This window comes from Stenella coeruleoalba (assembly GCF_951394435.1).
Source record: "Stenella coeruleoalba genome assembly, chromosome: 17".
Lineage (NCBI taxonomy): Eukaryota > Metazoa > Chordata > Mammalia > Artiodactyla > Delphinidae > Stenella > Stenella coeruleoalba.
The window spans coordinates 9,883,477-9,905,719 of NC_137163.1; the positions used below are offsets into that span (position 1 = coordinate 9,883,477).

Consider the following 22,243-nt stretch of genomic DNA (forward strand, 5'->3'; position numbering starts at 1 on the left):
GTTGGCGCGGTTTCTCCAGCAATCTCTCTCTAATTTGCAGTACCCTGTGTCTTCTCTGTGTATTCAGACGCCCAAGCTTGTTAGGACTGTGCATGAAACAAAAGTAATGTGTCTCCATATAAAGATAGGAAGTGCTTTTCTAGATTAACGGCCCTGCTCTTTAGTAATGCAGAGAAGGGGAAGTTGCCGTGTTGCAAAGTTCTAGGTGGGGGAGGTGTTCGACTGTTAGAGATGAGCATATTCTCCTGTCGCGGTTCATTCATCCTCCTTCCCCTCCGTCTCTCCTCTCACAAACGCATACGCTTCTGAGTTGTTCACCTTCAGATGCATGCTTAGAAACGCAGGCACATATTTTAACATCTTTTAACGGGTTGAGAGGTAGGATAATTTTGTAGCCCATGCATCCGCCACTTTTCTCTTAGCTTTATGTAGTTTCACATATAGGACATTTCAAAAGATGTCACTGCAGGTGTTGCTTGTCTGGCTGTCGAGAGAATGGCGCTCTGTAGCCTATTTAGACATGTTCTTTCTGGAGGGAGCGTTGTTTGATTGAAGGACAGTGTTCCCTGGCTCTCTTAAACACAGAGTTCTTAAAACTGCATTTTACTCAGCTGCTTTTTGCCCGTGGCCAAATAGTAGAGTGTAAAAAGAGAAGTGTCACACGGACATAATGGTGGCTGTAGCTGTCTAATGTGGATGTCATTAATAACCTTTAGAAGTAAGTACCTGAACCTTACATCCTATTAGTTCTATAGACAGGTTGGTAAAAATTCAACATATATTTCTGAGACTTTGCCTCCTGCAAAAAGGAAGCAGATAACTGGTCTCATAAAATGTTACGGCTGAAATCTTTTCCAGCCCTTTGCTCATCTGGAGTCGTTGACTCTAACTGTGCGTGGGCATTAAAGCCCACTCGTTAGTTTCTCTACCAGTAGTGGAATCATCCTTCAGTGGTCATCACTCCCCAAAGCTGAGCTGATAGGTTATTTTCTTCCAGAAGGAGATCCTTTTTCCTTTCTCGAAAATTATTAAAAAATCGTAAGATCTAGGAGAAACATGAGCGTGCCTTCTGCGATGGATTTTTAGGTGGCTTGTTTGGAAAAGCATAAGCTGGTTCTTCTCTTACCTGATGTGTGACAACTGGCAGGTTGTTTCACTTCCCTAAAGCCCAGGGGTTTTCATCAGAAAAAAAGATGGCAGAAATATGTATATAAAAAATAAATGGTGGCTGTTACTAGAATTATTTTTTAAAAATATCCTTACCACAAAAGCGGTTCAGCAAAGGATAAACCCTTTGGATCCCATCTCTTAAAATGAGTGCCTATTTGCACTTATTTGCATTACTGTCTTTCCCTCCCAGTCTCCTAGCAACCTAAATGTCTTGTAGTTTCTTAACACAGATTTGCCTCTGAAAACTCGTGGATATTGCCTTCTTAAGATGAGGCTGCTTTTAGTTTCAGTTCTTCACAGATACCATTGGAATACAGAACTGGGTGGTGATTTGGAGGTGGAGTTTTACTGTGAAGAACTGGGTTCAAATTCCTACTCTGTCACCTGGGCAGGTTACACTTTCTAAGCCTCTGTTTCCTCATCTATAAAATGAATCCAGTAATAGTACTTATTTCATAGGGTTTTTGTAAGAATTAAGTGAAATAATCTGTGTAGATCTCAGCACCTTTATGACTAAGCCTTTATTAAAATGTTAGTTATCTTCCTTCTGTCCTCTGATGTACAGACCTCAGATCTTTGAAATTACTCAAACTTTGTCTCTTCCTCTGGAGCTGTGTCGTAAAACATTGTGTCCTTAAATGTGATATGCAGTATCGCTGGCATGAGATGAGGTGATCTGAGGCAGTGAACAGACGAGCATTTTGTGTAGTTAGAGGCACATAGTCATTTTCAGGGTATCTTCTATTAACGTTGAGTGAGCCAGCTCTTTAGAGTGTATTTAAATTTTTTTAAAAGATGTGAAACGAATTTAAAGAAAAATGTCAATTAAAAAGAAGTGCAGATGGGACGTGGCTGTGAAAAAAGTTGTGGAAGTGGAGAGTGAGTGATGGGCAAGGTAGAAATAGCGTTAACCCACAGTCTGCAAAACGCTGGTTTTTATCCCAGCATCCCATTAGATTTGGGATTCGGGAGACATCAGTGTAAAATGTGATTTTAGCACTTTCTGGCTTTGTGACTTTGAGCAAGTTAGTAAATATTTCCCTCCCTCCCTCCTTTCCTACAGATATTTATTGAAGGCCTATCACAGTTCCTTAGCTGAAAAATATAGATGCTACTTCACAGGAGTTTTGTAAAGATGTAACTCAAAGAGATAAGATATCTATTTGGTACATCTTCTCTACAAGCTTATGCCTGGTGTAGTAAGTGCTCAGTAAACTTTAGTTCTTGTGTCACTTAGGACTTGTGGTTGCAAGTGATAGAATCCCAACTTCAACTAGCTTCTGACAAAAGGAATTTATTGTCTCACGTACGTACTCAGTCTACAGGAAGGTTGGCAGTGATATAGACTTGGGGACAGCTGGGAGCAAGGACTCAGTTGCCACCAGCACCCCTTCCACCTCTTGTTTCTGGTGCTTCGTCTCTGTTAACATCATCCTGTCTGGCCAGATTCTTCCACACAGCTAGAAACAGAACCCCTGGTGGCCCCCAGGCTCGCATCATCGGAAAGGGGCTGCATGTTATGATCCCGGTTCCCAAGCTCAGAAATCCTAGGCAGGACTGAGCCCAGCATGGGCCCTGCTCACCTGGCCAGTCATGGGTGCTCAGAGAGCAGGAGCCAAAGGAAAGGGGCAGCACCCAGTGAACCCCATGTTTAGAGTGGCAGGAAAGCCCGTTTTGCAGAAGGGGAATAACAGATGCCTGCTGCCATCACCTTGCCCCCTGCAGCTCCCCCCGTACCCTGCAGAGAGCAAGTACTTACCCTCCGTGGGCTTCCATTCGCTCACCTGAAGTCTTGAGGTTTAGATGATGTAAAGGCTGTGAGTGCACATTGAATGTTTTTAAACTTTATTATACAAGTTTATTTTTATTGCTGCTATTGCTCCTGCCCTCCAAATCTTGACCCACCCTCCAGGGGTTCCCAGACTGTGAATGGACCGTAGACCTTGGGAAAGCAGAGAGGGGCTTGAATTTATTCTAAGAAGTTAGGTCAGCGTGCCATGAGTATGTCTACATTGACTTGTTTTTGAAGTGTAATACACACATACAAAAGGGTACATATCCTAAGTGTGTGGTTTGATGGATTTTCACAAACGAAACCCAGTTGTGTATCCAGCACCTGGGTCAAGAATCAGGAGTGACAGTCCCCCAGAAACAGCCCCCTCACCCCTGCCTTGTAGATCACTGGAGATGTGTTGATTCATCACCTAAGAAGTCATGTACAAGCATTACCTGCATCATGGTAGCATTTCTCATGTTGTGCTCTTTTAATAAACAGAATGTTTTAAATACACGCGGCATGTCATTAAAAAAAAATTTTTTTTTAACTAAAAGGAATCCTCAAGTTTAAAAGCTTGAGAAGCTCTTCGGGTCACTCTTGCTTATCACACTCCCTTAAATGTTTTCGTTCTGGCTGAAATTACCATTAGGTGATAAGATGTGTTTTGTTCCCTGGGAAGGTGTCATCCATGTCATATGTTGGCCTTTCTCCCTTCCCAGGTTGTAAACTCTCCGAGTGAAAGAATCAGATCTTAGGTATCTTATATTTTCTTTCCTGTGCATAGCTTAGCACGGTTACTGACTGACTACCAGCTTATCCATTTCACCCAGTGTTGAGCTTGTGGAATGACCGTATTTATCCCCAAAATATAACTACTCAAATCCTGGGCGCACTTCGTGTCTCTGAAGGGGTTCATTGTTGATAAATATACCAGTTCGCTGTTGCTGCAGTGCTCAGCACAACAAATGCAGTTATGAATGAGATTTTCTTTAGTTCCTTTTTTTTTTTTTTTTTAACTTACCAAGTTTTCCAACATCTTTTTCCCCCCCATTTTTCTCTTCTAGGCTCTAGACCAAGATAGAACAGCCTTACAGAAAGTTAAGAAGTCTGTAAAAGCAATATATAATTCCGGTCAAGGTAAGTACTTACCAACACAGATAACACCAATTACGTGTATTGTCTGCAGTTTTTTGTTATTTGTTAAATGCTAAGCTTCTGGAAGACTTGATACAAATGGAAAAACAAGTAAGTCAAAGAAATCCAGTTTTTCTCTTTTTTTCTGTCTCTCCTTTCAGTCCAAACCTGTTACTGCTTCCCAAGTAAAAAAGGAAAAACATTAGTTGCAATGGGTTTTATTACACAGTGAAAAACTTCAGTAGAGTTATAGGTGATTTTGCCACAAGTGACATAGGAGATATGTAAAATTCTCTTTGTGTGGTTGGTCAGACTGTAATTCGGTGGCCTCAGTTAAACACATGAGGATCTTCTCCATCGGAAGTGTACCTGTACACATTTGAAAATCCGTATTGGTGACAGGCGTGGGGTGAAAGTTAGGGGACACATGAGGACGAGGCTAAAGGGAGAGACCTAGACAGACCTGCCAACTCGAGTCTTTGCATCTGGCTCAGGGCAGGCCAGGTAACCTGTGTCACCAAATGTTTTAGCTTTGGTCAGAGACTTTGTCGTCTTGGAGAGAAAAGTATGTTGTCAGTGGATAAGAAGAAATAAACCGAATTAAGATAAACAGTAGGTAACCACAAGAAATGGTAGGTTCCAGCGCCCCAGGGAGGGAGAGGCCTGCAAACATAAAATGAGTTTCAAGGTCTCTGACTCACATCTTTTGTTATTGGTATTGCAATACCAGCTCGCTCTCCCAGAGGCCAGGTCTCTAAGAGATCAGTTGTCTGTAACAGAACACCTGGGAAGGGAAGGCAGCGGGGTACAATGGAAAGGGCATGCTCTGAGGTTGTATGCTTGTGGGTTTGCACCCCTTCTCTCCCTCTAACCAGCAGCGTGACCTTGAGCTGGTTACTTCACTTTTTTGAACCTCCATCTTCTCTCTAAAACGGGGATCGAATATTACTCATCCATAAAAAGAAATGTAATTGAGTTACTTGTAGTGAGGTGGATGGACCTAGAGTCTGTCATACAGAGTGAAGTAAGTCAGAAAGAGAAAGACAAATACCGTATGCTAACACATATATATGGAATCTAAGGGGAAAAAAAAGGTCATGAAGAACCTAGGGGTAAGACGGGAATCTTTATTCAGACCTACTAGAGAATGGACTTGAGGATACGGGGAGGGGGATGGGTGAGCTGTGACAAAGCGAGAGAGTGGCGTGGACATATATACACTACCAAACGTAAAATAGATAGCTAGTGGGAAGCAGCCGCATAGCACAAAGAGACCAGCTCGGTGCTTTGTGACCACCTAGAGGGGTGGGATAGGGAGGGTAGGAGATGCAAGAGGGAGGAGATACGGGGATACTTTGTTATAAAGCAGAAACTAACATACCCTTGTAAAGCAATTATACTCCAATAAAGATGTTAAAATAAATAAATAAATAAAAAGTAAAACGGGGATCGTGAGATTCCAGGGCTGTTGAAGGGATTTAAGTCGCTAATATCTGTAAACGTTTTACCACCCATGGCAGTTCAGTAAATGCAATACATTAATATGTTTTATATTTTATTTACATTTATACTCACTCCTGTGATAAAATCATAGGGTATTTCCTGGTCCTCCTCCTCTTGTCAGAGCTGGGAATCAGTTGTCTCTTGTCTTCATTAAAGCCCCAGGCTTAGGGCACTCTGTAATCCTAATTAACACATTTTGTACCCTGGTTCCTGGAGACGTGTCTCTAATTTCTTTATATCCAATAAAACACTAACTTCTAATCAAGGTAGGTAAATGATATTTGTCTGGTTATGTAGTGACCAAATGGTGCTTTAAGTCTTGGCCTAGATTATACACCTAACTTACAACCTATGTCTTAGCTTCCTTCTAATGAACTCCCATGAGGTGGTAGCCCTTAACAGGGGATGTGAGTGGGTTAAATAACTGGAAGATGGCACAAGGGGCTTCTGAGGTGCTGGTATCGTTCTGTTTCTTAATTTGGAGGGTGTTACATAGGTACGTCTATTTCTTGATAATTCATCGAATGCTACGCTTAGGATTTACGTACTTCTCTGTATGTATGTGTGTGTGTTATGCTTTATAGACAAGTAGGTTCGTTGAAGCATTGACTGTGATTTGGTAAAACAGAAAACGGAGATTTGTTAAATAAACAGTAGTGTATCTATATAATAGAACACTAGACAGACTTTATAAAAAAGGAACTTAGGTGTAGCGTAGATCTAAGTTTAAATCCTAGCTTTGTCACTGCTTGTTAAAGTAAATTATTTAACTTCCCTGAGTCTTGGACTTCCCTGGTGGTCCAGTGCGTAAGACCCCACACTCCCAATGCAGGGGGCCCAGGTTCGATCCCAGGTCGAGGAAGAAGTCCTCATGCTGCATGCAACGAAGATCCCGCGTGCTGCAGCTAAGACCTGGTGCAGCCAAAATAAATAACTAAATAAGTAAGTAAGTAAGTAAATAAGTAAATAATGACTTCCATGAGTCTTAAATTGCCTCACCATAAAATGAGAAAATAATATCTAATTTACAGGGTATCGTATGGACAAAATGAGGGACTATTTAAGGCCCCTGACACACTGCCTGCCACGCAGTACATGCTTCACACATAGTAGATGGGAAAAAATGGCAGGTAGGTCAATAGCATGGGTGCTTTCTCTATATTAATTCAGCCTTTCTGTAAGTAATGTTGGGCCAGTCTGATTTTATAAAGAGCTTAATGAGCCATTATCTGCCTAAGGAGGAAATGTCAGTTCTCCATGATGGTATGGTTTCTGCCTGTGAGTCACAGAGGGAGACTCTGGTTTACAGCTGTGAGGCGCTGCCACATTTACTCTGCCCGGGGCTCCATGTGACTTTCTTACCCAAGTGTCCTTACTCAAGACACATTTCTTGCCTTGGCCTCAATGACCACGTCATTCAGCAGCTCACACAAAGGCTCTTGTACTTGGGGATGTGCTTCTTTAAAGCATTTCCTTGGTCCCAGCTGTCCTGGACGTGGCAGTGGGGAGAGGTTGTCCCTGTGTGTATGTAAGGTGGCGAGTTGAAGGGGGGGTGAGGGCAGAGTTTGGCTGCCGTTTCCTCTCCCAGATGCTACTCTCCTGTGGTTGGGGGGACCGCAGCTGACTGAGCTTTGAATCCCCCCCAAAGGTTTCCCCTTTGAAACCTGGATTCAGGGTTGTTGTGTGTACTTTGCCCTAGGTCTGCACTAGCCAGTCACACATGGCTTTTTTAATTTAAATTAATTAAAATAAAATTTAAAGTTCAGGCCCTGCATCTCAGTAGCCACATTTTGAGTCCTCGGTGGTCATGTGTGACTGTGGCTACAGCACTGGGGGGTGCAGACACAGGGTGTCTCCGTCATCACAGGAAGTTCTGTGGCTGTGGAGCACACAGCCCGTAGTGTAATTGTTAGCCTGTCTCTCATGCATTAGACCCGTGAGTCTCAATCCTGGCTTTTCATTAAAATCATCTGAAGAGGGAATTTCCTGGTGGTCCAGTGGGTAGACTCCACACTTTCACTGCCAAGGGCGCAGGTTCGGTCCCTGGTCGGGGAACTAAGATCCCACAACCTGTGCCATGCAACCTAAAAATAAAGTAATGAAGTAAAATCACCTGAAGAGCTCTTAGAATACAAAAACAAGGATTCCCCGGGCCCTCACACTCCAAGAGTAGCTCCAGAGTAGGGTCCAGTAGTGGGATTACAAGGGTGTTACTCCCCAGGTGACTGTAAATGCAGCTAGGGTTGAGGACTGCGTCAGTGGCCTGGGGACTCCTGGAGGAGGGCCGGTTCATCTTTGTATTATTTTGTGAATTTGCCAACCTAGTTTATTAGCTTAGCAAATATTTATTGAGCACCTATTACATGCTACTGTTCTGGGTGTTGGGTATATTAGACAAATCGGACAGACTCTCTGCCTTTATGATAATTTTACAGTCCTGTGGGAGAGAGAGCTGTTAATCAGACCATCAAGCTGGAAAGTAGCTAGAGTTAGAAACTGGCAAGTACTACGGAGGAAAGCTTGCCGGGTACAAAGAAGAAATCTGATGTAGTTTGAGGAGCGTACTAAGGGGAATGTCTCTGGGGGACGTGACATTCATTGGGTGTTCATGCTGTACTAAGATAAGCCCATCAAGCCTTTGAGGTAAGTCTACCATTATCTCCAGTTTATAGATGATGAAGCCGAAGCATAAAGAGCCAGACTATGTTGTCCAGGATGCGCAGCTAGCAAGGAATGGAAGGAGAGCCTAGCTGACTCCAGCTTTGCTGTTTGCGGCTGTGGACGTGTCTTCTACCTGACACTTGGCCAGGGCTCAACAAGCATGGAATGAATTGCCGCGTATCAGCTGGATGGGTCCCCAGGAAGCTTTCTGTCAGTGGCTGTTAAATATTCACTAGTCATGAATATTCATGAATGAATCCATCACAGGTACCCTCCCAGCATAGGGGCCACAATAGCAGGTATCACTCCTGTGCCCTGGAAGTGTGGGGGTGAACTCAGATCTCAGCGACTGCTGGGGCCTGATAGGGTTTCTGCAGTCACCAATGATTGCAGTATACCCAGGTTTTTGATCAGCCGGTGTGGGCAGCACTGTGATATTTAATTCTTAAAAAATAGCAAGATGAGTAAAACAGTGATGTTGCAGATCTTTCCATGACACATGCTCGGTGGAATCCAGGTCATTCCCGTCCAAGGGCTTTTTGGCCTCTTCCAAAGAAGCCACAAGAGGCTGAACCCTGGTATCTGTTTCCCAGTGTGTTTTCATAATTTTCTTGTTTTCTCACAGTGCTTATGACACAAAACCCGTCTGATGTGCTTTAGAAATTTAAGAAGCATTTCTGTATTTCTAGTTTGAGAATACCAACCACCCACCTCCCCAGAATGATTTGAAAGATGGTGGAGAATGGTGAAAGGTCTTACTCTTAAAATGTATTTATTATTTTTGCACATAAGCTTTGTCAGTATTAATTAGTAAATGATATAATAAGAGAAATTTTATTGGAAAAACAAATTATCTCCCTTCAAGCCCTTTAGTTTGAAATGGCTTTGGGAATTTGTCTCTTTCTCTTACTTGTCCCCACTGTGTATGAGGAGATTTTAAAAAACAGAAAAAAACTGAATTCTGTGAGCTACTTGGATCATGGGGAAATTTTCCAAGCCATTCAGTTTTCCTGTGTTGTTTCTAAGTTTCGAAGTCTTAACAATATTAAACTGTGAAATATATTGTCATTTAGAAAGTTCTTCTTGGTGAATGTGTTCCTTCCCTCCTTCCTCGTCTCTCCCCCTGATATATGTTTAAAACAGCTAGTAGTTTCTTGAACATCGTAGAGGTTTTAAAGTATGTTGCAATTCTTTGGGACTTTTTCTTTCAAAAGAGGGAGCCTAATTCTCTTCGCCTTGAATGTATGCCAGACTTACAACTCTCCTCTAATGAAGAGAGTGTAATAGCAGTGATGCCGTGTGATTTCCAAGGCCAGTTCATAAAAGAGATGGCTTCCACCTAGGTCCCTCCAACCCCTTCATTTGTTTTGGAGGAAGCCAGCCACCATGTTGTGAGGACACTCAAGCAGCCCTGTGGAGAGAGATCTTCCACCCAAAACCACCACTAAAGAGCATCTGCTAGCCCCAAACCTTCAGGTGACTGCAGCCCTAGCTGGCATCTTGCTCTCCGTCTTTGAGTGAGACCTGAGGTCAGAACAGTAGAGGTAGGACTGGCAGTCATAGGATTTCTGCCCCTGCTCGCAGGGGCATGTGTATGCATGTGGTGGGTCCAGTGTAGGTCAGTGTGTGTCTCTAGAGAAAAAAGAGCTTACTGCATCTCAGTGCTGTTGAAAAAGAAAGCGATACACCCTATACGTCTGTAAAATGGAAGAGTCATGTGGTTCATTGTAAGCATGGGGGTACCAAATTTGTTCTTCTATCAAATGACTTACTTGAGTTGAATTCATTAATGTTTTTGAACAGATATACTATTATTATCTAAACACACACACACGTACACTTTTCCTTGGCAGTAAAGACCCAGGATATTCCTGCTACTGGGGCTTTTTCTATGATTGAAAAAATAATAAATTTTTTTGCACAAATCAAAATGTGTAATTTATTACTATATGTGGCTTCCTTAAAATTTATGCCAAGATATATTTGGAATACATTTTAGCTTATTAGTGACACATGGTGCCCATTAGAAATCTCTGTAACATTGTTAGTCTGAAAGCTTGGATTCTTAAATCCTTTAATTTTAGCGAATACAAAAATGACAGTGGTATGTAATTTGATTACAAGTATATGATATTTCTGAAATACAGCTGGATTGTCATAAATGGTTCCATAACCTTTTCACGTCAGGAAAGGAAGCCCTAGGCTTTCTCACTGCCTTCTCTTTTATTCCCCTTTCATTTTCAGTTAGAATTACATAGTGAGTGGTTTTACAAGAACATTTGTGTTACTTAAAGCAAAATTGAAGTGTGATGTTCACCCCAAATTTTCATTTTGATAATTTATTTTAAGAAATAGCTCATTGTGTACGATGAAATCTAAGATTTTAAAGGTAAAGTGCTAAATTCATCAGTATACAGGAAGGGAATGTTTTTGCATCCAAGTAATTTCACTTCAGCTACTTTTTTAGTTAACATTTTTTCAAATTTAAAGGTATAGTGTGAAGTGAATTCTAAGTAGAGTTGGTAATTAAGTTTAGAGTCTTAGTTGTAATGGTATTTTTAATCCTGTGGTTTTCAGTGGGGAGAAAAGTTTTCTTAACAAGGATGAATAGAGATAAAATAGATTAGAACTTTAATGGAAAGAATTTCAAGAGGTATACAGAGAACATAGTCTGTGTTTAGAAAATTTTGTCCTTTTTGCTGTTTTCCAAGTTTGTGGATGAAAATCTGATCTTTTTTAAAAAAATTTTTTGAATTAAAGTGAGCTTGTTATAAATAAGTAAGTAAATAAATAAATAAATCTAAGCCCTAAGAAGTAGAAGGCTTTAGATAGAAATACTGTAAATACTTTTGGTGGTGGTTGTAGTGATTTAAGCAAAGTCTAAACAAATTACTTTGGGCCTTCAAGGCATTTTGCATTCTTGTGGATCCATCATTACTTCTTAAGAGATGAAAACAAATCAAACTGATGGGTTCCTTCAGAATGGTCAAGGAAGGACGCTTTTCCAAAAGGGGGTATACTTATCCAGGAGAGAGTATTACTCCTCAAAAATCCAGAGGGATTTTTTCAACTGCCTTTAGAAAATTGAAGTCTCTTTCCAGAATAATCTTATAACTCCAGGCTCTTTGGGAATCGACAATTTTTGTATTCAAGGCTCAAACACTCTGTGACTTGAAATCAGAGGCTGTCTGGGGTGTGTGTGTGCGCGCGTATGTATGCACTTCCTCCGTTTTGCCCGTCTGGAATGAGTGTTCTCACTTTTAAAATGAATTAATATTTTATAATGTTTGCTTGCAATTTATGGGAGCATGCTTCATGAGAAAGTAACTCATTTTAAATGAAATTGGGAGCACTCATTCCACAACCAGTAGTTTGGGGTTTTTTTAAAGCAAAAATAGTCTGTTAAAGGTGACTATAAAAAACATGTTTCTGTACCTTAATGGTCCAATTTTGATAGAAGTAATAAATTATAGCCACCATTTGTTGAGTGCCTACTCTATGCCAGGTGCCTGTTGTCACTTAATCATCTCCACAGTCCTGCATGGAAGACATTATCATCCCCAATTTAGGGGTGAAGGAACCTGGTTTAAATTAACTGACACAGCTAGTAAGCTTAAGTTTAAACCTGGCTTAAATTACTTAAATTACAGCTCGTCAGTAGCTACAAGTTTTGAAACTTAGTTCTTCATGATCCCAAAGCTGCTGAGCCAGAATTGCCAGATTATTAACTGTCAGAGGTGAGTGCGGACCCGGCATGGTGCGGCACTGAGGATACAGTGGGGCTCAAGGCTTGTGGGCACACCGCTCTGGAGTACCTCACATGTGAAGAGAGACAGACGAGTGAAACAAGCAGTAATCCTGTTGCATGAAAGTGCCAGATGGGCCAGTTAGAAAAGGAGCAGTTTTATTACTTCAGATACAAACTAGAGCTGGAATTTAGGATGACCCTGAAAGTATTTCTCCAAGCTCACTCCTATTACTATGTCCTTTGTAATTAGCATGATTTATACATGACAACAGTGCCCTTAAAATAATATATTCTCGGGCTTCCCTGGTGGCGCAGTGGTTGAGAGTCCGCCTGCCGATGCAGGGGACACGGGTTCATGCCCCGGTCCGGGAAGATCCCACGTGCCGCGGAGCGGCTGGGCCCGTGAGCCATGGCCACTGAGCCTGCGCGTCCGGAGCCTGTGCTCCGCAACGGGAGAGGCCACAGCAGTGAGAGGCCCGCGTACCGTAAAAATATATATATATATATATATATTCTCTTACATAGGCTGAACATGCCTGCTGCACACCCTCATTAATTTATTGTGGGTTAGTTCAGACAGGTTAGGGATCAAATGCTGATTTAGTCCCTGATTGGTGGCCGGGAACCTGTGGACAGAGAACACTTCAAGCAATTGGTTCTTCATTTCTGAAAATGGAAGGATAGTTTCTACCTCATTGGACTGTTGTGAAGCATAACATGTGTGATTCAGACCCAGTAATGGTGGTGCTGGTGGTTACCTTCATCCTCATCAACTTGAGGCTTTCTGAAATCGTGGGGAGAGATTAGGGACAAACATAGTTTGTCATCTTAGATCCACTACCATGGAGATAAGTGCAAGATGCTTCACCTTGCCCCCCACCCCGCTTCAAGCTTCAGTTTTCTCATTCCTAAAATGGGGCAGTGGTGCCTACTTTGTGAAAATTGGGAAACATATATAAAATATTTAATGTGGTACTGGGACATAGTAATCAGTGATAATTATTATAATTACAGTTAATTGCAAAAAAATTAATCAAAACTGGAAAAATTTTTAGCCAGTATTTCTTCAGATTATTTATTTATTCTTATATTCTTTTGTCTTTCTGAGATTCCAGTAACATTTGTGTTAGATATTGTCACCACAGGTCATTAAGACTCTTATTTGTTTATTTCTGGTCTTTATACTCTTTGTGTTTCAGTTAGGGTAATTTCTACTTACCTGTCTTCAAGTTTACTGCTTCTTTCTTCTGCAGTCTGCTTTTCAGTCTGCTATTAGTCTCACCCAATTAATTTTTTATTTCAATACTGTAGTTTTTAGTCCTTGGATTCCATTTAGTCCTTTTGTAGAATTTTTATCTCCTCTGAAGTTCTTCATCTCTACACCCATTTTGTCCAACTTTTCCTGTAGATTCTTGAATATATTTGTAATGTTTATTTTTGAAGTTGTTACATACTAAATCCAACATCGGGGTTGTCATCTGTGGTTCTGTTTCTCTTGACGTTTCTCTCTTGATTTTTGGCTACAGGTCTTCTGTTTCTTTGCGTGTCCAGTAGTTTCTGTTTGCATGGTAGACGTGGTGAATTACATGCTGTAGAGACGCTGGGTTGTTATCTGTCTATGAAGTGTGTTTCTTTTAGTACACAGTGAAGTTGCTGGTGGTCGCCATCACCCTGGTCCTGTAAAAGGCTTTCTTAGGGTGAGTTTATTGTAGTTTTGCTCATACTCCTAGGCTATAGCCCTTAGTCCTGTTCCATGCTCCGGACTCCTACGGCATGATCCTCTGGGACTTCAGCCCACAATGTTCACCAAGCCCTGCTAACTTTGTAGGACTTGAATTCCATCCTTTTCTCAGCATTGGGAAGTGGCTGAAAACAGCTCAGTCTAAGGTGCTGTTTTCCACAGGGCTTCTTGGAATAGCATTCATGCATGTGCAGTTCAGGATCAGCCTAAGGGTTTGAAGGGAGAGTATATACAGATGTGCGGGCTCTCCTTTCTCTGACTTCCACCTTTCTAAGATCCCCCCGCTCAATTTCCAGCTGCTAACGCAATCCTGACCTCTGACATCTTAGCTCAGTGAGATGCCACTTTCTGCTGGAGTTCTGTTCTCCTTGCCCAGCATGGACTGAGGTCTGCCAGCAGGAGAAAAGCCAGTTAAAGATGCTCTTCCCCAGACGCGTTCCCTTCCTTGAAGGGTGAAATATCCCTGCCTGTTTCTTCATGCCTTTGCTTGCTCTCCAGTGGCTTCCAGTGGTTGTTATTTTTTATATTTTGTCCATCGTTTATCAATGTTAATGACAGGAGCATTAACCTGGTACAAGTTACTCTGTCATGTTATCAACTGCAGGCCTTTAATTATAAAAACTATATATGAGCAATTCATTTATTAAGCACATATTGAGCATGTAGCTGGAAGGGATTGACAGAACACTCTTGGCTCACAGGTGGTTACTATGTTTTAGGGCATTTGGACTTAAATAAATAGATAATGGATGACAGATCATGACAAGTGACTTAAGAGTTGAAGGTATACCTTCACCTGAGGTTAGTGGAGTTGAAAATTGGCATTTCATTGATTCAGTCAAAACTGTTTATTAAGTGCCAGAGAGGTGAGTGGGTAATAAGATGAACGGGATAAGTAAAAGGTAATAAAAGTAATAAAAATAAGTGATTTCTGCACTCTTGAGCTTACAGTTTTATTGCAAAGTAAAATATAGTTACCTATAGGCACACTTTATTTGAAGTTAGATTTTAAAGTCTGCATGAATGGAAAGTAACCTATGGGGTCAAAATAAGCCTTGAAAATCCTTGGATGGCCTGTAAAGTACACTTAAAATACAACATGCAGCGTTTCTACATAGTATCGGCGTTCCTGTAGGAGCCCTTCCCGCTCCAGGGACACATGCTCGTTGAGTGGAATGGGGGGCCCTCTCTCTCTTTTTCTTTCAGATCTTCTAAGTTAAATCTCATCAATTAAAGGCACAGATGTGTAACCCCATTTGTGTTTTTCAGTCCTTCTCGCTAAGCCTATTTACTGTTTAAGGATTCAGGTTAATGATTATCTGTAGTTTCTTTTCAAGACCACCTTTCTCCTTTGGACAGACCATTGCAGTTAAGATTCTACAGCCTGCCTATACCTTGCTGCCTCTTTGTTGCAAACTGCATTTTGACCACTTGGATGGTTTATATCTCATACAATTCGGATTGTTTTTTCCTGTATAAAGATATTTCACTTAAACTGTCAGAGTCTGCAGGAAAGCCAGGGTCTTTGGTTTTATTTCTGTGTATGGTATTTTCCCCAGGTTTGCTTAAACCCTCCCTTTTTCATACACGCTCCTCCGACCACCTGGGGTAGCACACGTGAAGCAGCTGCATCACGGCTCTTCACATTACACACCATCTGACGGCAGCCATGCTCTGCGTCACATTACACACCATCTGACGGCAGCCATGCTCTGCGTCACATTACACACCATCTGACGGCAGCCAAGCTCTGTGATAACCTCCGGAAAGCAGTCGTCCATGAGTTGAATTCCATTTGTGGTTTAGGAGTGGACAAGAATTCTAAAGTGTCTGTTTCCAGGACTGGAGGGACTTTCCAGATGAGTCTTTAACCCGGCAAGATAACTACTTATTGATTTTTCTGATACCCTGTTAGGGTATGGAAATCAGGCAGGTTGCAGCACTTGATTCTGAAGTGTTTTTCATTGGTAATCAATCCTGTAAGACAGAACGCTCAGGGGCTGTCAGAGGATGACTTTGCAGGGATAGTTTGTCGCTTGCATTCACAGGCAACAGAAGGGTATTCTTCCACGTCTCAGATAATTGATCTAACATACACTTTTTCTCTGTGGAGACTTGCAGGGCCTGCTACTCTGGAACACCTGGGGCTGATTTTTTTTAAATGGCATTTTCTATTTGATTTTTTTTTCCCATGTGGAAGTATAATGTGTATTAACATGTTTGCTGTAGAATATTCGAACGAGCTAAAAGAAGAAAATACTAATTGGCCATGTTTCTTTTTAAACTCTTTTTGTGTGTGTGCATTCTCAATCACAGACGGCACCCTTAGGCGGCACCCGGCACATGGGTAATTCCGCATACCTCCTCCTCTGCTTTGTCTGCCCTTGGAGTGATGCCTTTTCCAGGAGTTCTGGGATGGAGAGAAGAGTCCTGCTGTGTTCCTGCTGTGCTGCATGCACAGTGAGGAGGGGCCACAGGGCAGGAGAGCTGGGATGTGACCTCTGCCCAGGCTAGAAGCAGCTGCACATTTCTTAGCAAGCCCCTTCATTCCTTAGGACCTCATTTTAATATCTAGGAAACAGAAAAGATGATCCCTACCATGTCTGTGTATGAGTTAGTGGTTATAAAATGACATGAAGATTCTTTTGCAGCCTAAAATGCACAATACATACCCTAAGGGGAGTTCATGGGACCCAACAAGTAATGCTTTTCCCCAGTGACTGAAACCAGAGGCCAGCTCAGCCCCCTTGATCTCATCTGTGCACGTGTGCTGCTGCCCTTCCTTCAACTCGCTGGACTCTCTGCACCCGTCCAGGGTAAGAAGCTTTGTCCTTGGATTCAGCTAACATTTCCTCTGTGATTCTGAACTTTCTGGGATCATAGATGCCTTTATAATCGGGGAAAAATGGATCTTCTCCTGAACGAAAAACAAAAACAAAACTTGCAAGGCAGGATTTTCCAGTCAATTTTAGGGGCTTTTGGAGCCCCTAAATTCCACGTAATTTATTAACCAGGAAGCTAAAGCTCAGAACAACCAAGGGATGCACCCAAGGGCACATACATAATGACCTAAGTAATCTTTGTATCTCAGTATGGGTGCTTGATGAAAGTTAATGAACTAACAGTAAAATGTGAAGCCATATTTTTTTTTGGAGCCATATTTTTAAAGCACATCTTTTTATAAGAACACTTGGCTCCACTGGACGATGGGCACTCATGCTGTGGGAGACTGGAGTAGGAGAGGAATTGCTTGTCTCCTTTCTAGCTTTTTTAGGGGCCAGATCTGAAGTTACCTCAGAAGCCATCAACAAACCAAGGTGTGATGTGTATTTGATCTGGCAGTTAGGAAGCCTCAATAATGGAGCCAGGATAGGGAACATTTCTGCTTCTGCTCTAATGGAGTGATGGTCACGTGCCATTTAAATGCTGAGTAATAGCCTCGTGGAACTCTGCGGGCATCTTTTCTCGGGGTTCTGTTAGTTAATGGATTTGTCAGTGCTGCGGAAATGGGAGTCTGCACGCTGAGTTTCCAGATAACAACCCCAGGGGCTGGGGCAGATTCTCGCAGAAGCTTGGCTAGAACTTTGAAAGAACAAATTCAAATTCAAAATGACCTTGACAGATCAGAGTAGTGAATCATCCAAAGTGGTATGGAGAAAAGCAATTAAAAAAAATGTGCTCAGGGCTTTCTGCCTCCAAGGGTGATACCTTTAATCTTAACAATAGACCGGTGCAGGGAGTGGGTGTGGGAACAAATGGGAAAATGGAGGCCCAGGGATGTGAAATAACTTCTCACAATCAAGTAGATGTTGTATCTCAGAAAAAAACAGACTCTGGACTCTAAATCCAGCCCTTATTCCCCGATAACACAGTGTCTTGTAAAATGAAAACTGGTTGTTTTCAGGGTCACAGGGTAGGTGTTGCTGGCTTTATGGATTGGTGTGGCAAAAGCGATCTGAGCCCCAGTATGACAATGAACAGGAACGGAGGGCAGTGCTTTTTTTTTTTTTTTTTTTTGTGGTACGCGGGCCTCTCACTGTTGTGGCCTCTCCCGTTGCGGAGCGCAGGCTCAGCGGCCATGGCTCATGGGCCCAGCCGCTCCGCGGCATGTGCAATCTTCCCGTTCCGGGGCACGAACCAGTGTCCCCTGCACCGGCAGGCAGACTCTCAACCACTGTGCCACCAGGGAAGCCCAGAGGGCAGTGCTTTTAAACTTCACCTGCCTGGTTCTAGACTGAAGATGGTGAGCTCTGGAGAGACCCAAGGCCCCAAGTTAGTCTCTTCTTAACCCCTGGGTACTTGATGGTGCCTTGATGGTAGGCCGTTACCTCTTACCTGGAAGGTGCTTTACCCCAAGTTGACTTGTTAACCAACTATTTATTCTTCAGGTTGCTGCTCAGTTACCGTCTTTTATGAAACCTAACCTGCCCCATCCAAGTTTTACCACGTGTTCATTGATTTATCCGATATTGAATGGATATCTACAACAGGCCATGTTAAATAAGCAATGTATTTTCATACAGCAGAAAGGAAATAAATTAGAACTCTTCCTCATGCCATGTGAATACACCCATTGCTGATGGATTGAGTATTTAAATATTAAAAAGAAAATAAAACTGAACTAAATACTAGAAGGTTTAGGACATACTTTATCTAACATTAGAACCCTTCTTCCTGCTGTGTGAACAGATGAATTGCATTAGATTAAAGATTTCGATGTTTAGAAAAAATACTGAACGTTAGAAGGGTTTAGGAGTAGAAGCAAGGCAGGAAACCCAAAAGTCTTTTGAGTAGACTGGTATATTTGACTCTGTGAAATTTCAAATATTCTGTATGGCAAAGGACACCATACAGAAAGTTAAAAGACTAGTGGGAGGGACTTCCCTGGTGGTCCAGTGGTTGGGAATCTGCGCTCTCGCTGCCAAGGGCCTGGGTTCGATCTCTGGTCAGGGAACTAGGATCCTGCAAACCGTGTGGCACAGCCAAAAAAAAAAAAGACAAATGGGAGAAAATACTTGCAACAAAGATTGCCATCCCGTATGCAAGACAGTCTTTTTACAAATAGGGAAAAGACAAGCAATGGGAAACCAGGCTAAGTGTGTAAACAGGCAGAAAAGGAAATGTGAATGGACAATAAAATTACAAAAAGTTACTCAGGCTTACTATAGTCAAGTTTTTCACATCCACGTGGCAAGAATTAAAAAGAATAATGACAGGGCTTCCCTGGTGGTGCAGTGGTTAAGAATCTGCCTGCCAATGCAGGGGACATGGGTTCGAGCCCTGCTCTGGGAAGATCCCACATGCTGCGGAGCAACTAAGCCCGCGAGCCACAACTACTGAGCCCACGTGCCACAACTACTGAAGCCTGCAATCTAGAGCCCGTGCTCTACAACAAGAGAAGCCACTGCAATGAGAAGCCCACGCACCGCAATGAAGAGTAGCCCCCACTCGCCACAACTAGAGAAAAGCCCGCGCGCAGCAACGAAGACCCAATGCAGCCAAAAATTAATTAATTAATTAATTTTTAAAAAAAGAAGAAGAATGACATATATGTGCTGATGAGTTTATAGAGAGCTCCGCCCTTCCATGTGTGCATTGCTGTTGGGGATGTGACTTGCTACAACCAACCTCTTCTGGAAGGAACATGGCAATATTAATTAAAATTTGAAATGTACACCCTATCCCTCGACAGTTCTGCTTTTGTGAATGTATCCTTCCAGAGATAAAGTGATAGCACGTAAGAGCTTATGTATAAGAATATTTATTGCAGCACTGGCTTTTGGTGGCAAAAAATTGGAAGTGTCTCAGTAGAGGGATAGTTATATGAATTGTGGTAGAGTTTATTATGGAATATAATCACAATTAAAATAATTAGATTTAATTGTACTGAATTTCTCTATCTTTATTCAGTAGGAAAAAAGCAAGCCATGGAGTCTTATATGTAATACCACATTTGTTTTTTAATTATTTATTTATTTGTTTGTTTTTTGGCTGTGTTGGGTCTTTGTTGCTACACGCGGTCTTTCTCTAGTTGCGGCAAGGAGGGGCTACTCTTCGTTGCAGTGCGTGGGCTTCTCATTGCAGTGGCTTCTCGTTGCGGAGCACGGGCTCTAGGCGCGCGGGCTTCAGTAGTTGTGGCTCGCAGGCTCTAGAGCGCAGCCTCAGTAGTTGTGGCGCATGGGCTTAGTTGCTCCGCGGCACGTGGGGTCTTCCTGGACCAGGGCTTGAACCCGTGTCCCTGCATTGGCAGGCGGATTCTTAACCACTGCGCCACCAGGGAAGCCCCACATTTGTTTTTTTAAAAGTGAGAAAAGGGGAGAAATCCTTATTTGTGTATTTTTTAAGCGTAGAGAAAGTTTACACTACAGATTATTAACTTTGCTTGTTTCAAGGAGATGATTGGAGAAAAGGAACGAAATAATACTTTTTATCTTTATACGTCTCTGTAGTAGGGTATGAATTATTTTTGTAATTTTAAAAACAAATGAAATTAAATTTGTGAAAGTGTGATTTGTGCTACAGAGTATGTGTAGGATAGTATAAAAGAATCACTCGCCCCTCTGTGCCAGCGCTGTAATTCATGACATGCATCACATGGCTTTATTATGGCAGTTGCAGTTCATTGTTGTTTCGTCCTTGTCCCATGGCCCATGCTGAGTCTTTTTTGTAGGAAGAAAGAAGACTTGTTCCAGGAAAATTCACTACATGCAGTGAGCATTTTACTGAGCACTAACTATGTGCCAGGCTCAACGCTGGGGACTTGGTGTATAACAACAGATTACACAAGGCTGGGAACCCACACATTGCAAGAGATTGAGAGTGAATGACAAGCTTGCCTTGGAGGTCACACTTGTTTTTGACCTTGAAAGAGGCAGGCTAGGCCTGGAATTGTGATGGAGCTTGGTGGACTGGGAACTTGGGCTAGGTTGTATAACTATAGTATAATAATACATATATTCAGGCTGTCCTGAAGATTTCTCTAAGATCATGAGGGTAAACTGATAAACACAAGCTTCTCTGGATTCTTGGCATGGAAGATAACTTGCATAAAGATCTTGGAAGAGAAGCTAGGCTCCCAGGAAAGAGAATATAGCAAACTAAGGAAGTGAGACTTGCTTTGGAGTGAGGGATGGTACCTCCCATTTCATGAACAGACAGCGTAAGCCAGATGCACAGTGAGGCACATTATAGGGTTTTTTCATCCATTTCACGTAATAACTCTATCAGGTAGGTATTACTGCAGTTAAGAAAGCAGAGTCAGAGACACTATAGAAATTGCTCTAGATCCGTGGCTGGTAAATGGAAGATCTGGGATTTGATCCACAGTTGTCTTACATATCTTGGAACCCTCCAAAAAATACCATAATGTTTGGATTCTCTTTGAATGTCCATCACATCAGAACTTCACCCTGGGTCTCAGGGTGAATGAAAGTAATAAAAGTGAAGATATTTTTAGGGACTTGTATGTACTTGCTAGATGTTATCCATCACAGTTCACGTATGAAGCTGAAGCCCGGAAGAGTTAGGTGCCTTTTCCAAGGTCACACATGGCCAGGCAGGGCCAGAGGGAGATTCAGACCCAGGTCTCTGTTCCACCCAGGACGGTGCCCCTCCACCAGGTGATGCCTCCAGGAACATTAGGTTGGGGCTGCTCTTTAGGAGGGATTTATTATGAGTGTCTTCCAAGCCTTATACTCATTAAACAGAAGTAATCCTTTGTGGTTTTCTCGTGTTCTCTGTTGTTGTTACTGCTGCTGCTGTTCTCCCCAAAGAGCTTTCACAGTAATTATGACATCTTTACCTCTCAGTAATCAGCCTCCAGGAGTAGGCTGGGTGGGTATTATTAGACCTGTTTTCTAGATGAAATTAAAGCCCCTAAGAGCCTTAGTCGCCTGACCAGGGTCGTATGGTAGAGGCTGGAACTAAGGCCCAGGTTTTCAGGTCCCTCCATCACTTGGCATCTGGCTAAAATTAGAAGACATCTAGGGGCTCCAACACTTAGCCAAGCCTATTGGTTGATAGCATAGGCTTTGGGGAATTCCCTGGCGGTCCAGTGATTAGGACTCAGCACTCTCATTGCCAGGGCCTGGGTTCCATCCCTGGTCTGGGAACTCAAATCCCATAAGCTGCGCAGCGTGACCCAGTAGGTAGGAGGGAAGGCACAGGCTCTGCAGTCAGCACGTGTCATCAGCTCTTATTAGCTGTGTGACCTGAGGCGACTTGTTTAACCTCCCTAGACCAGTTTCTGCATATATAAAAACGGGGTAATGTTAGCATGTTCTTGTGAGCATTGAATTCTCAGGAAGAATACCTGACACAGTTCCTGGCACGTTAAGTCACCAAAAAATTTAGCTACAATTAATTGGTATTATTGCAGTTAATAACTGTTAACAAGTATTGTTATGATAATTATATCATTGTCATTGTTATGGGCCAGGAGGTCTGATTCCCCTTTCTTTCTTGTTATTTATCATTAAGCCTTTCATGTAGTAGATTCCACGTAGGTGTT

The 22,243-nt window shown here is 42.3% G+C and overlaps 1 protein-coding gene across 4 annotated transcripts in view; it reads left to right on the top strand.

Annotated features, from left to right (window-relative positions):
• Positions 1–22,243, top strand: part of ASAP1 (ArfGAP with SH3 domain, ankyrin repeat and PH domain 1) — a 350,408-nt gene that overhangs the window by 199,283 nt on the left and 128,882 nt on the right. For all 4 annotated transcript variants that reach the window (XM_079901274.1, XM_079901276.1, XM_079901277.1 and 1 more), the window contains one exon: positions 4,012–4,084. In XM_079901274.1, coding sequence (XP_079757400.1) covers positions 4,012–4,084 — 73 coding nt within the window. The remainder of the gene's footprint in view (positions 1–4,011; positions 4,085–22,243) is intronic.